The sequence below is a fragment of the Sturnira hondurensis genome, unplaced genomic scaffold, assembly GCF_014824575.4.
Source record: "Sturnira hondurensis isolate 20B ecotype Veracruz unplaced genomic scaffold, ASM1482457v3 Scaffold0016462, whole genome shotgun sequence".
Lineage (NCBI taxonomy): Eukaryota > Metazoa > Chordata > Mammalia > Chiroptera > Phyllostomidae > Sturnira > Sturnira hondurensis.
This window is the reverse complement of record NW_028089093.1, coordinates 7,915,487-7,934,206: the sequence shown is the minus strand read 5'-3', so window position 1 is coordinate 7,934,206 and position 18,720 is coordinate 7,915,487. Positions and strand designations below refer to the sequence as shown.

The 18,720-nt window shown below is 33.5% G+C and overlaps 1 protein-coding gene across 1 annotated transcript in view; it reads right to left on the bottom strand.

Annotated features, from left to right (window-relative positions):
• The window catches only part of SEMA3A (semaphorin 3A), a 323,208-nt gene that overhangs the window by 32,387 nt on the left and 272,101 nt on the right, over nt 1-18,720 (bottom strand). Inside the window, exons 8-13 of the mRNA XM_037066142.1 lie at nt 14,508-14,650; nt 12,828-12,942; nt 12,662-12,731; nt 9,626-9,770; nt 6,854-7,073; nt 3,892-3,983 (exon numbers count right to left, since the gene is read on the bottom strand). Coding sequence (XP_036922037.1) covers nt 3,892-3,983; nt 6,854-7,073; nt 9,626-9,770; nt 12,662-12,731; nt 12,828-12,942; nt 14,508-14,650 — 785 coding nt within the window. The remainder of the gene's footprint in view (nt 1-3,891; nt 3,984-6,853; nt 7,074-9,625; nt 9,771-12,661; nt 12,732-12,827; nt 12,943-14,507; nt 14,651-18,720) is intronic.

Genomic DNA, 18,720 nt, shown 5'->3' with positions numbered 1-18,720 from the left:
ACATTTCTTTCTGCTTTTTTATTGTATATAGTAACTGTTTTAATGTATTATGTTTTTCCCTACCACTGCAAAATTAAACAAAGTTTGACAGTGAAATATTCCATTTGCTAGACCACAATATGTGTATGAACTTTGCCTGATAGAACAGAATGTTGAAAGTAAATATTTCTCTAAACTCTGCCCAAATATGTTTTGTCTACTGGAGGACCAAAGAAATAATAATGACAATAATGCATAGCAGAGAATATAGGAGCAAACTGGAGCATTTATCTATGGAAAGAGATGTGCTCTAAGTTGCAATCAGTCTTTTTTGCAAAATCATAAACTCCTAAACAATATTTCTATGCTAGTACTGTACTGATTACCTGTATTTAACTGTTAGAGACTGATAAAGGAACTTTCTAGTGACTCTTAAAGATTACATAGATGTCATTTAATAGTGATCATAAGTGTAATTCAGTTGTATATTTCTTCAGCAACTGCCACACACTAACAAAATCTAATAAGTATTAAATATCTGTTCTTGCAACTTCTCAAGATGTTGTAACAAGTCATTTAAGATAAGCATAAATTAATATCTTATTAAACAAACATGTTTATTAATGTACTAAGGAACATAGCTAACATGAAAAAGGTAAGGTTAAATTCCAGTGATATGGAGAATGATAATTAGCTAGAATACACCATTACTGCAAAATTATGCATGTTCTGATTTATAACATCTCAGAGCATAATTAAATAATAAGAAACTTTAATTTAAAAATGGCATGATACCCTGGCTGGTGTGGCTCAGTGATTGAGTGCCAGCCTGAGAATCAAAGGGTCACTGGTTCAATTCCCAGTCAGGGCACATGCTTAGGTTACAGGCCAGGTCCCCAGTAGAAGGCACGTGAGAGGCAAACACATTGATGTTTCTCTCCCTCTCTTCCTCCCTCCCTTCCTTTCTCTCTAATAATAAATAAATTAAATCTTAAAAAATTAAAAAAATAAAAGTAAAAAATAGAAAAGACATAAAATGGATGATATAACATTTTATAATTCCACAAGGTAAAACTTAATTGTACTAATAGATGATAAATTAAGTCCTTAAAACTATGAGGGAAAACACACATGAATCTATAAGCTGTATAAAGTCAGGGACCATGTTTATGGTGTGCAACTCTGAACCACCAGAACTTAGCATTGTGCCAGATTCATGGTAGGTACAATATATTTTTAAATTGTGAATTATTAATGCACTATGAATATTAGTAAATTAACTTGTTAATTAATAACAGTGAATTAATAAATAAAACTTAAAAAATAACATAGAACCACTGAAGAGAAATCTAAAATGAACCGTGGTGAATCTGCAAGTAAAAATTCTAAAAGTAATTAAGAAATTCTTAGGTTAGCATACTATTTCAGTATCATGTACCACTGGTAGCAATATTAATTTTCAATATATAGAACTGGCATTTTTTTCTAGTAAAGAATAATATGGGATATAATCAGCAGTGTAACTTGTTGCTGTTTCCAGTTTCTCTTCCTATTTTGGCACCTCACTTTATTATGATCTTCCTGAAGAAGACCGTCTTTACCTTCTCATATTTCATTTTGTCATCAATGCTGATCCCTTCATCTATTTAATAAATGTTAGTGGAAAACATATTTTAGGTGCTGAAAGACCCAACAATGGACACAGCACTGCAATTTATTTATCTACCCTTCAGTGCTCACAATTGTTTTCTAACTCTAGATGGACTCAATATTGCTAACACGGTCCACTTGGATAACTAGTTTTGAATATGTAGGTTAAAGTCTCAGTGTTTAAATTTTAAAATGGGGCTTAGTGAACAACAGAGATTAGTCATCACCTTACGCCAGACATAAATAAATAAAATAAAGCCCAACTACCTGATTTTACAAAATCATAATATAACTATGATGATTTTATTATTTTGAAGACTTATACCAACAACTAGTAGATAATGCTACTGGATATGTGGCTTATTTTCAGTGTAGCTAAATTGAAATAATAACATTAAATTAGCAATAAAATTTTGAGTATAGTACCTAGACTGTCCTGCATGTTTTACATGTAGTATCTCCAATTCTTTTTGCCTCCTTGTGAATTATGCATTCTTCTCGCTGTTGTACTGATGGGAAATCTCAGAGGGATCCTGTAAATGTCCCTACAGAAGTGCCATGTAGAAAGGACTGAAAAGCCTACACTCTTTTCACTGGAANAGTTTTGAATATGTAGGTTAAAGTTTCAGTGTTTAAATTTTAAAATGGGGCTTAGTGAACAATAGAGATTAGTCATCACCTTACGCCAGACATAAATAAATAAAATAAAGCCCAACTACCTGATTTTACAAAATCATAATATAACTATGATGATTTTATTATTTTGAAGACTTATACCAACAACTAGTAGATAATGCTACTGGATATGTGGCTTATTTTCAGTGTAGCTAAATTGAAATAATAACATTAAATTAGCAATAAAATTTTGAGTACAGTACCTAGACTGACCTGCATGTTTTACATGTAGTATCTCCAATTCTTTTTGCCTCCTTGTGAATTATGCGTTCTTCTCACTGTTGTACTGATGGGAAATCTCAGAGGGATCCTGTAAATGTCCCTACAGAAGTGCCATGTAGAAAGGACTGAAGAGCCTACACTCTTTTCACTGGAACAGTGCTAGTTGTTACTACCTGATGCCAAGGCAAGGTTTATCACATACTGCTTCAGTGTTAATTATAATTTCAATCAAACGAATATATACCAGGATCCTGCCATATTGTACTTCTTTTCTTCAAAACAGTACTGAATAGTGAGCAAGAGCCCAATTAGGTTAATAAACTGGTTTAGAAATATGAAGCTAAAAAAATTCTTGGGAAAACGTTGTTTACATTTAATCAACTGTAAATATCTATTCAGATATTTACATTTTATAGATGAAATTTTATAGATGAAATAACTGAGACATGCGGAGACTAAATTAGATCATTCTGAGCTTTAAGACTACATCCAGCATTTTCTCATTCTGTCCACAAAAGTCTTCTAATCCCAGTTTACTTTGCAGCCTTATGCAATTGCTCTAGTATTTCATCAACAAATTGAAGTAACACCTATCATAGGCATCTACTTCCCTGTCATATGATAAATAATTTCTACCAAGATGTGCTTCCATTCAAACTTTTCCAATTAGCTAGTTTTCCGAGGAAAAGACATTGTGGTGAATGCTACAATACTTCAGCTGAACTCTCTCAGGTCAACCCACATCCCCCTGCCCCCCCCCCCGAGTCTGATATGAATTTACCTGGGCCTTCTGTGATTCAGGACAAAGGCACAAGTATCATACATTTCTTACATGTGTAGATCAGGAATCCATACAAAATGTGCTACCAGTGATTACAAAATCTCAAACTTTTTCTTCTAAAAATAATTTTTAGTGAAAATATGGTAATACAATTCATGGATAGGCTACGGAATGGTTGAATGCATTCATTCCCGCTTCATTCTGAATATATTTCCCTTAATACATTCATGAAAGTTACCTACCATCCCAGTTATACTGTAAAGTGTGAAAGAGAAGATTTTGAATGTAGGGGCTCATGAAGTTTGTTCATTGAGGTAACTTACATAAATAATATAAAATATAAATCATATATATGATCACTGAGAAAACAAAATATAAGCCAAGAATACATTTCTTTACATTTTTAGATTCAACTGGCATTGAGAATTTCAAGGTTTATTTTGACTAGTGTCTGGCTTTCTAACTGACAAGCTAATTAGAAGGGTATGCTAGGCTACTTGTCCGTACCAACTTTAGTGTGCAGCTGTCCTGGGGGACAGACATGCAACTGAACTTGTTGACACTTGAAATTAAGCAGCACTCACCCGAAAAACTGTCATTTCTTCCAGCAGGACTTCTTCTAAATCATGCCATGTCTCTTTAGGAATTGAAACTACTTTGAGAACAGTTCCAACATCTTTGAAAGAAAGTAGAGAGAAGAGCAGAGTTTAAATAGATCTGAGCAGAGTGCAGTGTTAATGAATGGAGTCCATATTTGACTAGAAGTAACATTTTGACCTCAGTCTTCCCTTTTTTATTTTGGTTACAGCATTAGTAAAATATTCATATGCATTTCATGCAACTAGATAAACTACAAACCTAGCATGAAATTAAAAGAGCTGAAATTTTAGAATATACAAAGCTATGAAGATAATATCACATTGGACTTGCATTATTAAAAATTAAATAATCACTAGGTTAGACTATTATTATTTTTAATCTTAAGTGTTAGATGTATCAGAAAAAAAAACCCTAAAATATTACCAGTTTTGACATGACAGGTTTTTCCACTTTTGTTATGAAATTCAGGGACTGCCATGAAAACTTAATGTAGGTGCATAAAGCCAGGAATGTGGTCAAGCAACAGAAAGAGCAGTATTAGAGCTTCAGAGCCTGAGTGCTTATCCTCTTGTCCCATGAAAGCCTTTGGTATTTAAAGGCCCCTGTGGCCAGCTCAATAACCATTAAGTGATGAAGGACAATAATTTGGTTTCTCAAAATAAACACCTTGGATTACTTATCACAGTGTTTTTCTAATAATTGGCTAATCCATTTTGGTTAACATATTGGTTAATCAACTTTAGAGTAATAAAAACTTTAAAATACAAATACATAAATTATAAAAACTATTAAATTAAATATATTTTATATAGATTTCTAGCATTGCTTATTCTAACTTTCATTGTTAAAGGAGACAAACTGTTTTATTGTTCAGAGCTATAGCTTTTACTCTTAGTTGGGTCAAGCAAATATTAATTTTCCCATATTTACCAGCACATTGATAACGTGCAAAGTAGGACCTTATTAAAATAAAAAATTTGAGTCTTCACCATTTCAATTGTAATCAGCTGATCAAATATATTTAGCTTCAACTGGCTCATTTCAATCAAGTGTAGGAGACTCATTATTGGAGGAGAAAATCTTGCCAATGAAAAAAATAAGTTATATCAGAAAAATAATGTGTTTATATCATTGATAATCATTTTCGGGGTATCAATATGAGATCAAAAAAGGTTGTTAGTGTACCCCTCATAAAGTTTAAGAAAATAATCATTTAAGAGGATCTTTCTCTGTTTACAGGACCTTAGACTCCTCATAACATCAAAGATTAAAGGCAAATTAGGTTAACCTACTCAGTGCCTCTGATCGGTCTCTGGTATCCAAACATAACTTTATCTGGGTTCCAGATCAAATTTTACTGAGTAGTATTTCAAACAATTTCACACAAATTGAATCAGATTACTCAACTCAGATCAATACATTATGATGTGCTACTTAGTAAAAAAGATAAAATTACTGTAATCAATTTACTTTGCTGACAGATGACCTTAGCCTGTGCTGACCGATAGCAGTCCACATCGTCAGACATTCAACATGCTCAGGAGACTGGCTCCTTGTGGACAGCTTGTGTCTGAGTGGGATTAGAAACTCGTGATTGGGTATCTTTGGTCACATAGTTGAAAGCAAGCTTTCATTGCACTGACAGTGAGTGAGGGACTTCTTACCATGTGCAGGCCAGAGATGAAGAAATAGACAAGTGGGACATTCCTGAATAAAATTAATTATTCCGTTGAGAGATCTAATTATAATTTGACATTAAAAGATAAACTAAAATTTATAGGGAAGAAATATCACCTTATAATTTCTAAAGATATTTAGAATCAGAAGTTGATATTTACAATTCATTGCCTTTTATCAAACACTGAGCTTCACTGGACACTGAGCTTCATTGGACACTGAGCTTCATTGGGATGCTTTCATTTGATGGAGAACCTTTCTCACTCATAAGAGCGGACTGTAATGACTTGCTCACAACCTGACACCAATACACCTGCTAACATAAGTATTTCACAATTTCGTTATAAAGCTTTGTCTTTAAAGCACTTACTGCAAGGTTGTCATTCCCCTGTAGTTAATGCCTTTTTTTCCCTGTTTCTCACCAAGGAAAAATAAATGTTATTACACAAGGTTTCAGTGGAGCACTCACTCAGTTTGCCATTGATTTATGTCAGTTAACAATGCTAATGGAGACTAGGAATTTATTGCCTTGGAACCTGACCCTAAGTAGCAAGTTTCAAATTTGTAACTGGTACTTTCAAAATAGTATTATTAAAGACAGTAGGGGAAAAATAAAATAATATGTCACAATAGCAATGGAATTCTTTCTGAAAATGTACCCACAAAAATGTATTTTTAATAGTAAAATTAGCAGAAATATGTTGATAAGTTTCTATAGAAATGGATCTAAAATGTATCTGATGGTCACTTAGATTCATTTTGTTGTTTTTTTGATAGTGTTTTTTTTCTCACTGTATGGCAAAAACACTGAATGAGTTTTGGTGCCAAAATGTACTTGCTGGAAAATTTGCACCCTATGGTAATTAAAAAACTTGGATAACTTTACATCAGCTCATTTGGAAATCATTACTGAATGCCTTGGCGATTTCAGGTATGGTTTGAACAATTCATCTTCGATCTAAAAAGCCACTGTCTAGAAAAGAGCTATGATTCAATGACAGACATTGATTATTCACCTAATTATTAGCTTTACTTGATTATGTTTCTCAACTTTTGATTGAACCAAAAATTAATTCAATATATGTCAACTTGTTAAAAAAGATAACACATTTACCCTGGTAGAATGTTCATTAGAATGTTGTTAGGCATTTAATAGAGTTTAACTATACCTTGACTATAGAAACCACCTCAGTATTTAATTCTCAGTATTCTTAGTCAGTGAAACTGAATGGTCCTGAAGAAAATGGAGAGTTGAAGTTAAATATTTACCTGTTCCAATAAACATGACATCATACTGGCCATCTTCTGCATCCACTCGATCCACTACGATTTGGGTAAACTGATAGCTTACATCTGTTTTGATCATTATCGGGCGGTTATTAATGGGAAACACTGGATTGTACATGGCTGGATGACTTCTTGCAAATGTTATAACATCATCAGGAAGGTCTTTGGTAGAGTCAAATCCACCAAATGTTTTGCTGGGACACTAATAAGATAGAGAGAATATCTTTTGATTAAAACCTAATGAATAGGATTATAAATGGTCTAATAATATATGGCCTAAATGATCTGTGAATCTAAACATATGGTTATATTTTTTAAGTTAACTGATCAACTAGAAGTAATGTTAATTAAATTAGTATATGTAATATATACTATACATATTTTCTGAACATATCTTAAGTCTCAATGGGATTTAGTTATGTCGCTTTTTCTTACCCTGAATTGCGAATGCCTCTAATGAATTCAGTGTAGTGCAAGATCTGATGCCTCTATTAGTGACAACGCCTCATATTTTATTTATGTAATAGATGAAGTGTTTGAAATAATGAATGGACTATGTTAAAACTACATGCAGTTAATCATTAGACTAGAGAAACCCAGCATAATTGTGTTAGATATGTTTGATTTGTATCCTATGGCCAATGCTGAAATCCAAATGCTCTTTTCAACCTAAAAGCAATATAAACTATTCTTTATTGCTGAGTTTCTGATATAACCCTGAAAGAGTACCAGAACATATAACACAAGTACTATGTCTTTAATGATTAGAGTTATTTCAGGAATAAGGAGAGATATTAAGTGTTCAATCTGCAGGGCACAGACACTGACCACTCAGAATAGACCAAGTAGAACAGGTAATGGCCATAGAGACTCAGAAAGGATGCACTGTAGTACGCTGGTGAAATGTCATCTCTGGATGTAAATGCTCCACATAAGGCAATGTAACAAAAATGAGAAAATTCAGATTTCACTGTCTCTTTTCATTGAATTTAATTATGTGGTAGAAGCATTCAAAGTACAATATCTCCAGTCTCTCGCTTTTTATCTTACACTGACGTAGTTTCTGCCACTTAAAGTAACAGCTTGGAGCTAAAAGGAATATGGATAGGTTCTTAAAAGAGGCCTAGAAAGAGAAATCAATTGTCGGTAATTACCTTGATATAGATCATTAATAATTCATGAGAAATAAAATAAATAAACCTGTTTTGAAATGAGAGGAGTATCTATCTACTTATGAATATATAAGTATATACATGTTTAAATACATGTGCATGTAATAGTTAAGGGATTTAAGAAATTACTTTTTATTTAAGTAAATTATAAAATTATTTATATTATGTTATAGAAATATCAAAAAACTATAAAAGTTCTTAGCAAAAATAATAAAACATTTTTATGACATTTACTTATTTTTGCTTTCTACTTTTAAATATAACTTGTAAAAATTTAGAAATGTGTGATTGAAAGTTAAAGTAAGAAATTTACTTATTTTTATTTTATTCTATGTTTGTGTCATTCTATTGCCTTTCTGGCCTCTTTTTTTGCATCTAGTACTACTTAGCTGTAGGTTTTTCTTTAAAAACAAATACTATCTATTGACAGTGTATTTTTCCCAGTAACTGGTGAAATAAATTCTCAGCTGCCACCTTTTGGGATTAATGAACTCATTCACGTTGCTGACTTAATTTCCCATGTTATAACTACTCTGTGTGAATTCTGGTGAGAACAGAGCTTCTAGAACCAAACCACCTGGACCAAATGCTGACTCTTATCCTCACTTCAGTGTCCTCTTTTGTGAAATGGGAATAATAATTGTTTTTTTTAATTATATATATATATATATATATAAATCTCATACAACAGGGTCTGGCACACAAAAAGTTCTAATTACTAATTTCTTTATCCTCACCCGAGGTATGTTTATTGATGAGAAAGAGACACAGAGATAGATAGATAGAGAGAGAGACAGAGAGATAGAGACAGAGAGAGAGAGAGAGAGAGAGAGAGAGAGAGAGAGAGAGAGACATGGATGTGAGAGAGAAACACGGATTGGTTGCCTCCCATACAGATCCAGTCTGGAGATCGATTCCCCAACCCTTTGGTGTTTGGGACAGTGCTCCAACCAACTAAGCAACCTGGTCAGGGCCTGAAGTCTTTTCTTTTTTTCTCTGTACTTTAAATTAAAGGATCAGATCTGGTTTGATTTTGAGTTTTGTCCAACTTTATTTATTTCTTTAAGCTGGAGAGTGTGCAGGGTTGCTGGAGAGGAAGGGGCGGCTGACAAGGGCAGACAGCATCTGATGCAGTGATAGGCCCTGATCACTCTACAGGATTTTCTCAAACGTCTTCTTTACCTACAATATTGATGAAAAAGGTGGTTTTTCTTCCATTTCATATGCACTCCTTGGGCCTTTTCTATGATCAGAGAGAACAAGTCCAGATACACACTAATTGCTTCAACTTTCCATAAAGACCATTTTCATTATACCCCATTCAGAAAAGAAAAGAAATAAGCCTGCCAATTCTATTTCTCAAAAAGTATGAGTATCAATAACTGGATTTAAACACTGATATTTGTAAATAACATGGTTTTAATCTTAAAATCCCATGATACCACAGAAAATCCTTGCCTTGCTTTCATTTATAGTCTTGGAATCTTTAACATTATCAGAATTTAATATTTGTGTGTAGCTTCTATTTTTAATGTTTAGCAAAACTTATTCGTTTTATGTTTTAAGCACCTAGGCCACTTACAGTTCCTGGTCGTGGGTAGGGGACTCTTCCTTGGTAAGGAACCCACTGGTAGTTGGGACCATCCCTGTGAGCGTATGGACCAAGAAACACCCTTCTCACGTCACTCATGCTGTACATACACACAGCTGACCCCTTGAAGATGTTACTGAAAGAGAAAGAGAAAACAACAAGTAGATATTTTCATTTTTGTACAGTGGCAGAACAACTGTTGATACGGAGTTCTTAAATTCCAAATATCAATGATCAAAATGAACATAAATTTTTAGCAATCTCAAATAGTGTTTGAGATTTGTCTTTTTTCTCCTTTATTGAATGCATGGTGTTACATTGGTTAATAAAATTACACAGGTTTAAGGTATACATTTTTATAATCCGTCATCTGTAAACTGTTGTGTGTTTATCACCCCAACTTAAGAATCCTTCCATCACTATTTACCCCTTCTTTTACCTCCCCTTATCAACCCCTCTGCCAATCTGTTGTCTTCTTCTATATAGTTTAATAATTCTAAAAGAATAAATTATGATTCTCAAAAATCAAAGGAATTATTCATAGAATATATATTTATGTCATATATAAACTTTGATAGGAAAACCATATAATTTTCTAAAAAGTAATCTTTAATTTTAAAATCAACTAGAAGAATGAAAATATAAACTTTGAAAATTTGTTAAGCCTGAAGCATCATAAATCAAACGGGAATTTTTGAATAAGAATGCTTAAGAACTTATTTTATAAGCTGAAACTGGTTATAAAATAACAAATATAACATATCATATAATAAATTAATAATGTTATATGATATGTTACATTACACCATTTTTATGATATTAGAACAACTAATTTTTGTGAAGGCTTTTAAAATGATCTCTTCCCAGCACAGAAAATCATTTTAAGTTATGAGCTATAGTGAAGTATTATAGCAATTATCTGCATCTTTTTGTTAGACAAAAATCAGGTAATTGAAGTGAACCAGAAGTTTGCCATGAGCTGCCATAATTTTCCATTTTGTTTTGCTCATGTAAATACAGTAAAATGATGGTTGTATTTATACAATGATATGAAACAGTTATACACATTTAAAATACAGAATGCTTATCTCCTAACCAATCTACAGAAAATTACATATAAATCAGACTAAATGAAAAACATGTGTTTATAGTTATGAGCGTTTATCATTAGAAATCAATCCCTGCATATAGATAATGTTTAGTAAAGCACAGCTTCATGAAGGAAGAAACTACACCTGGCTTCTTTTCTGTAACTTTAAGTGCATATTTCATGACACTTGACACAGAGTTGATCTCAGTAAATAGCTGCAGAATTTCATAACAATATTTTCATAGCAGAATAGCAAATTAATACACACTTGATGCATCATAGTCTCTAATGTTTTTTTTAAAGATTTTATTTATTTATCTTTAGAGGGGAAGGGAAGGAGAGAGGGAGAGAAATATCAGTGTATGGTTGCCTCTTGTGTGTCTCCTGCTGGGAACTGGCCTGCAACCCAGGCATGTGCCTTGATTGGGAATTGAAACGTGCGATTCTTGGGTTTACAGCCCGAGCTCAATCCACTGAGCTACACCAGCCAGGGCTAATGTTTATATATCCCTTTTCCATTGTTATATACTTTACTCATCTATTGATGAAATCAGTCATCATTATAAGACTTAATAATGATTTACAGCTGTTAAAACTAATTCACAAACATCCAGCTCGCTGAAGTAGACAGGTGAAATCATTTTAACCATTAAGCTAGTAATTTTCAAGGTGTGTTCTGTTCCCTAGCCAACAGAATGGGCATCATTTGGGAATTTGTTAGAAAGGCTAATTCTTAGTTCTTACCCCATTCCTACTAAATCAGAAACTGGGTGGGGCAGTGCCTAGCAATCTGTATTTTAACGTGTTCTCTAGCTGATTCAATGAATGTTCAAATCAGAGAATCATTGTGACAGGCATTGAGGAAGCAGATAAATCAATTAAATTTTAATTTGGGCCTTTGTTTTATATCAAAGGGGGAAAATATTTAGATATATACATAGTTGGAGAAATACGTGTTTCTATTAGTTCAAAATATCCTATTAATTTGTAAGGCTTTAATATTTATAGAATAAATCAATGTTTGACATTGCAGTTAATTTCTCTGTTGATGCTATCATAATCTCTCCCAGTGTTTTTTTTTTAAGATTTTATTTATCTTTAGAGGGGGAGGAGAGAGGGAGAGAAACATCAATGTATGGTTGCCTCTAGTGTGTCCCTGCTGGGAACTGGCCTGCAGGGAACTGGCCTGCAACCCATGCATGTGCCCTGACAGGGAATGGAACCGTGATCCTCTGGTTCGCAGACCTGGGCTGAATCCACTGAGCTACACCAGCCAGGGCTCTCCCCAGTGGTTTATGACTTTAGATTTTTAGTTATTTTTTAAACATTTTATCCATATAGGAATGTATAACCTTATTTAGGTGCATGTAAATACAGTTTCTTTGCCAGTTCCAGGTAATGTAAACTTTATACTGAATGATATGGAAGATAATTGCTGGTTGATTTATAGGGAGAGCCTTGAGGGACACAAAGAATGGAGGAAAAGGAGGGACAAAAATGGGAGGAAGGATCTGGAGGAGGGAAGGAGGGGAGGGCCAGAGAGTGAGGGAAGAAGGCGGGGCTTGGAGGGATTGGTGGATAGGAGAGGTGAGGGGAAAAGTTTTTTCACTCTTGGTTTACATCACTATAAACCTATCAAAACTCAGATTTCCATTTTTATAATACTCTACATTGCACTCTAATTTTTAAAGCCAAAGCTATACATAGGGTATTACATACATTTTTCACCATTATTTTTAGTGATACTATTTTTGCTTAAATTTATTTAAGAACCCATTTATGTCATAACTTATTTCTGCCACCAAAAATGTATGCCTCAAGGGTTAAGCCAACATTGTTTCCTCAAAACTCTATTTTCATAAATTATGGATGCTTGGAAAGCACCTAAAGGACAGGAAGTTTCTATGATAATAAGATAGTAAAAAAATATTGTTTACCTGGAAGTTGTAAACACTCCATATACAATTGGATTTTTAGGATCTTTAGAGTTCATTAGGAATATATCCTCTGTTTGAAAACAAAATTGAGAAAAGTTGCACTTTTTGATGACTATGGCAAAGTCTAAACAAGTATTCTCTGTGAAACACAACCAGTTCTACGTACGCAATTCATCAAAATGAGTGTCGATGCCATTTGGACCTGGCACTGAGCAAATCAGGCGGGCTTTGAGGAATGTCGTCCACTTATTCACCAGACTTCTGTGTCCCCCAAAGTCATTCTGAAAGGAGAGAATGCTGGTTTCAGGAACTGTGCATAAAAAGGATAATCTCAAATATGTATCTTATCTTGATGTAGATATGAATGCAATTCTTCATATTTCAAAATGAAGAATGAGGAATTTTAAATGACAAGATACAAGTGCCTATGTTTTTAAGTCATCTTGTTGATCAAATCTTTTCACTCAAACTAAGGAGTGACTTAGCATTAAAAAGTCACTTTTTCGATTCTCTTACCACTCTTCAATGAACAATTACTACTCTTGTGTTTGTTTTTGGTTTGGTTTAAATTTCTTCTGCATGTGCATTTCTTGAGATCTTATTTTTCTAAATTGACTCACAGTACAAGTACTGAACACATTGGCACGTAGGAGGCATTTAACAAATATGAACTGAATGAAAGAATAAAGTCATGCTTTAGAACCCATACTGAAAATACATCATGAACAAAAACATGCTAGCACTAAATATTTCATAAGTTTAAATAGTTGAAGCAATGCTGACTTTACAAATAGCATGTTGAAAAAAACATTTGCATAAACCGTAGTAAAGGAACCTCATTTTAGTGGAACATTTTGAAAAAGTCCCTTCAAAAATATAATACTGATTTATATTTTGTTTATGTAGTTCTATACACTACAAAGATTTTTTAACTTTTGTAATTAGTCCTTTAAAATATATATTCTGTGAAGAAAAGATTCTTATATAGTTCACATATTATTTTGATGCTTCCAGATTGTTACAACTTTTAATTTTCAAGTAATTTAATATACTAGAGATAAATAATTAAGTTATGATTAGGATAGCAAAGAGACTAAACCACCTTCTAAAACAGAGGTTATTAATATTTCATTACTTTTTTAAAAAGAAAAAATTCTGTTCTAAGATAGTTACTGGATCTGGCTTGGTTACTCTCTTGAGATGAAAGTTGCTTCAAAATATACAAACGGTTGACTTTGTTCATGTTGCACATACATTACAATACACATAGGCAGAGGGACACTTAGTGCTGTTATCATGTCTTCGTGTCAGTATGAATCCATCAGTATTGATCTATAATTGCTCTATACACCTAACATTATAATATGATATTACATTCGATTTTGTGCTGCATAGTATATGCATTACTCAGATAAAGTTCATGGCTTCATAACTATGTGAATATATATGTACGTGGGATGTTATGATAATCAATTTATAAAAACAACCTTTAAGGCTTTTATATTAATATTTTAGTTATCCTAACAATGTAGTAGAAAAATGTGCTAGGTCTGAGAATACAAAAAATTTATCCTATAATTTGTTTCCCTAGAATTTCAAACTAAAATCATTTAATGTAATGTAATTTTGAAGTAATGCCTTACAACCTCCACCTGCTTGTGTGACTATGAAGTTACTTATAGACAATGATAATATACTTTCAATCATTTCTACCATTTAAATATATATATAGTGACTGGTCAAGTATTTTAGCCAGATTTTTATTATATATGAATATAGGTAGAAAAGCAAAAGAAATAAAATTGTGATTGAACAGTACCCCCCTCACTGTCTTTCTTTACCTCACCTTGCATATCTGACCTATTCTAGCATGAGTGGCTTTTCCAGTGTGCTCTCCATCTATCGCGCTTTCCCGGAAGAAAAAATATACTTTGTCATCTTCAGGGTTGTCACTCTCTGGGATGAGGTGAGCACTAATGAATCTTGGATCTAGGAGACAAGTCATAGGACACATGTTAATTCACAGGTAGAAAATAATACCATTCACTGCAGTCCACTTTCACTTTTCCTAACTCCTCTTTAACATATTTCCAGAACTGATCTTTTCTTAGTTCGCTTTTTCAGCATATGCAAACCATTCTTTATACATTTTAACTATGTTACAAAAATGCCTTATATCTCATAAAAATAGTAATTAGGTTTTTTTTTCTCAGAAAGTTGGTAGTAACTGTAGAAATCCACAGCATAACCACATAGTGGTATTAATATATTTTGGAAACTTTAAGTGCTATCGAGTATTACTTATTTGCCTCACGACTGTTGTTCTTCCTTTCAAGCATAAAATAGTTTAAATCAAACTACCAAATAGTCTATTCCAGTTTCCAGCAAAAACTGGGTGAGAGGGGAGAAATGAGATCTACCGGAAACACACACAAAACCAGCCCCTCTCATGTTGTTCCCCATCTTAGTAAACACAACATCATTTACTAGGCACTCGAGCCAACCCCCCTGGAGCCACCCTTGAGTCCCCCCTGTCTCTCACATCCCACATTCCATCAGCACATCCCTTAAGACCAGACTCTCCCAGACAACCTTTGCCAGTGACAGATACCTAATAGCCTCCTTGATCCTGTTTAACCAACCTTGCTCTACTTCTCTACACAGTAGCCAGAGAAAACGTACACTATGTCACTTCCCTGTCTAAACCCTCCTATATCTTTCCAAATCACTCACAATGAAATATTATTTTTAATTAAACATTTGATTGTTTTTCTATTACACTTGTCCCAATTTTCCCACCTTTGCTCTCCTCTGCCTACCCCACCCCGACTCCCACAGTCCATCCCCACCCTGTTGTCCATATCCGTAGGTCATTCATACATGTTCCTCGCCTAGTCTCTTCCCCTTCTCTCCACCTTTACCCTTCTTCCTCCTTCCCTCTGGCTGCTGTCAGTCTGTTCCTTGTTTCCATGCCCCTGGTTCTGAAATATTAATTCTTATCGTGAGCAGAAGCCATTTATGATCTGGCCCCTTCTACCTCAAATGCCTTTTCTTCGACCTGCCTTGCCTTCCCTATCTCACTCCTGGTCAGCCGTGCCTCCTGCTCTGGTTCCCAAACAGGTCAAGCACTCTCAGTCCTGCCTCAGACCTTTTGTCCCTGTGTAACTCGCTGCCTTCGTGTGTCCTAGAGTCTGGGTTCCTACTTTTACTCGGGTCATGGTTCAAATACTACATGATCAAAAAGGTCTTTGTGGACTACTCCCTTTAAATCATTGAAATTCTTACCTCAGGGTTCTTAAAAACTTCATTGTTAGGCATTATTTTTTTCTTAACATTATTCGTGATCTGCTAAAATACATCTCTCTCTCTTTTTTTTGTCTCCCTCTATGTCTAATCTCCATTTGCTCGTTGCCTGATCCCTCTCTACCCCAGTGGAATGTAAGTTCTATGAGAATAAGAACTTGGTGTGTGTGTTTCATATTATGATCCTAGAGTTTAAAAGATAGTGAGCATTCAATAAATATCTGTTCTAGGAGGGAAGAAAAGAAAACAGGAAAAAATGAGACTGCCTTGATTATGCATAAATTATATCACCAGAGTTTAGACCCCTACTTTAAAGAAGTACTTCTGTAAATACCTGGGTTGATATGGTTGTGGCTCATACAAACTGTATAAAAATGTGCATTGGCTTTACAGCTTTATATGTAATATAAGAATCTGCATTTATATCACTTAAAGCACTTAGGACATTGAGGATACTTCAATTCTTACAGTAATCTACCTTTATTCCCATGGTGTATGTGTAAACAATGAAATATATACACACAGGTCAGCATCATACTTAAGAGACCAGGAAATAGTTCAGAATCCTGCAGTTAGATTTATTCATGGTTTTGAGTCCTAATCTTTACACCTGTGGAAAATCATCGTAATCATGTTTTCCATGCTTGTAACCTTTCTTTAACATTTGCTCTGGGACCATGTACTTAGTATATCCCACTAGCCATCTTAGGCAAATTATACAGACTCTGTAAGTAATGTAAAACATATGAAATATTACTTAATCACATTTCAAGTTCAGTGTTCCATTGGAATAAGAGTAAAAAACCAGTAGTTTAAAAGTTGAAATCACTTAGCACCTGAATTTTTAAAAGATATATAATATAATGGATTACTTTAACCTTAATATTTGTTGCAAATCTTGCCTTGTCTTTCTAAATTTGTACTTGTTCACATACAAAAATATATTTGTATATATGTGTTATAAATATGTGTGTATGTATATGTGTGTGTGTGGGTGTCTCATAAGGAATGATAAGAAGGATAATTAATGTGACATGGTAGGAATTTCAATGTACAGACCAAAAATTATTACTTCATTGGTGAAGTGAGGCTCCTAGAAATAAGATGTGTATGTATGAAAGAACTCAGTTCAGTCACTTGCAACTTTGGTGACCTTTGGTATCTCTCTTACTTCTTAGATCTCAGATGCCTAATTTTCAAATTGGATTTATCTCCAATTGAGTTATTTCAGATTGGGTTCTATTTACTTTGTGTGTCACAGTTTATATAAAACCAATTATTTTAACCTGAAATAATGCATGTGAAACAACTTTGTAAAATGCTAACAAATACATTATTATCATTAGAAGTCAGTGAAAGGAAGTTTCAGTGACATGCTAAGTTTAAGGGCTCACATTATAATTCAGCTGCCTCATTTTTAATTTTAATTATAAAAATTGATACATTCTTTTGCTTCAGTTGTGGAACAATGGAGAAGATGGTCTAATATTACCTCCCAAATCGGTGTAGTTGTTCACATAAACACTGGAATACATATTTTAAATAAATGCATGCAAGATACTATGTAGAAAACAATGAAAAAATATATCCCTTGTTCTCTACAATCTAGCAAGAGTGATGGTAGAAACACAAACACAACACAAAGCAAATAATTTTTTACATGCACAAAGAGTCTCTTGATGTTGGCTATGAGAGAAGGCATTGTTGAGCATCATGTCTTTCTCTCTAAAACGTACCAGGATAATTATCACCTTACAAATGTGGACTTTAGTAAAATACAATTTAAGCAAGTTATCAAGTATACCAACTGGTGAAAGGGCCTTCAGTCCTAATTTCTTCTTCAATATCTGAAACTACAGAAATAAAGGATATTGCAGGTGAATTAACAGTTTGGCATAACTTCAGATACAGCCCAAAACAAAAATTATACATGTAAAATAACAGCCAAATTTATTAAAATAGGAAAAGAGAATATCAAAGAAAAATAATGTCAATTTAATATAACTTGTTTTCAAGAAATTTAGGTTATATCTTATACCAGAAAAACATTCATTCTTATTTAAAAATAAAATAGGTGTCTAGATGATCTCTTTCAAAACTCTAAAAGTAATATTCTTCTAGTATTGCAAATTTGGAGATTCTCCTTTTTGGTCAAAACCTTTGCTCATTATGCATTTTCTACTTCTGTAGTCCACCAATTTTGCCTTCTTTTTTTCTGTGCTATTTTGTTCTTTAACCCTCTCTCTTGTTCTCTCAGTTTATTACTCTCCTTACTGGTGAATTCCCTATTTCATTCATTTTGGATGTTCCAATCAGTCATTCTAACTGTCTTCTTACTACTTTAGGACCTCTTACTCTTATAAACATTCACTGTACTTGCTGTGCAAAACCCAAAAACTTTCTTCCATTTGCTCCTATAGCTAGGCAAAGATGAACCAAATTATATAATGATAGCAAATGGGTGTGTGGTAAATTCACTCTATCTTAAATAAGAATCTTGGCATTGCTAAGGAATTATTTTATGTATTATAGGTGTACTAACAATGACTTTCAAAAATCATTCTGATTTTCTTAAGGTACTACCATTTTTCACTTTGCTTTCCAAGGATGAACTTGTTATTTGCTATATCGATAAGATTAAAGCCATTAAGTAAAATTTCCCTCCTTTTTCTTTCTTCATTTTGATCCCCCACCTCCATGTATGTGTGTGTGTGTGTGTATTTCCTTTTTGTGGGGGAATGATATATCCTCATTCT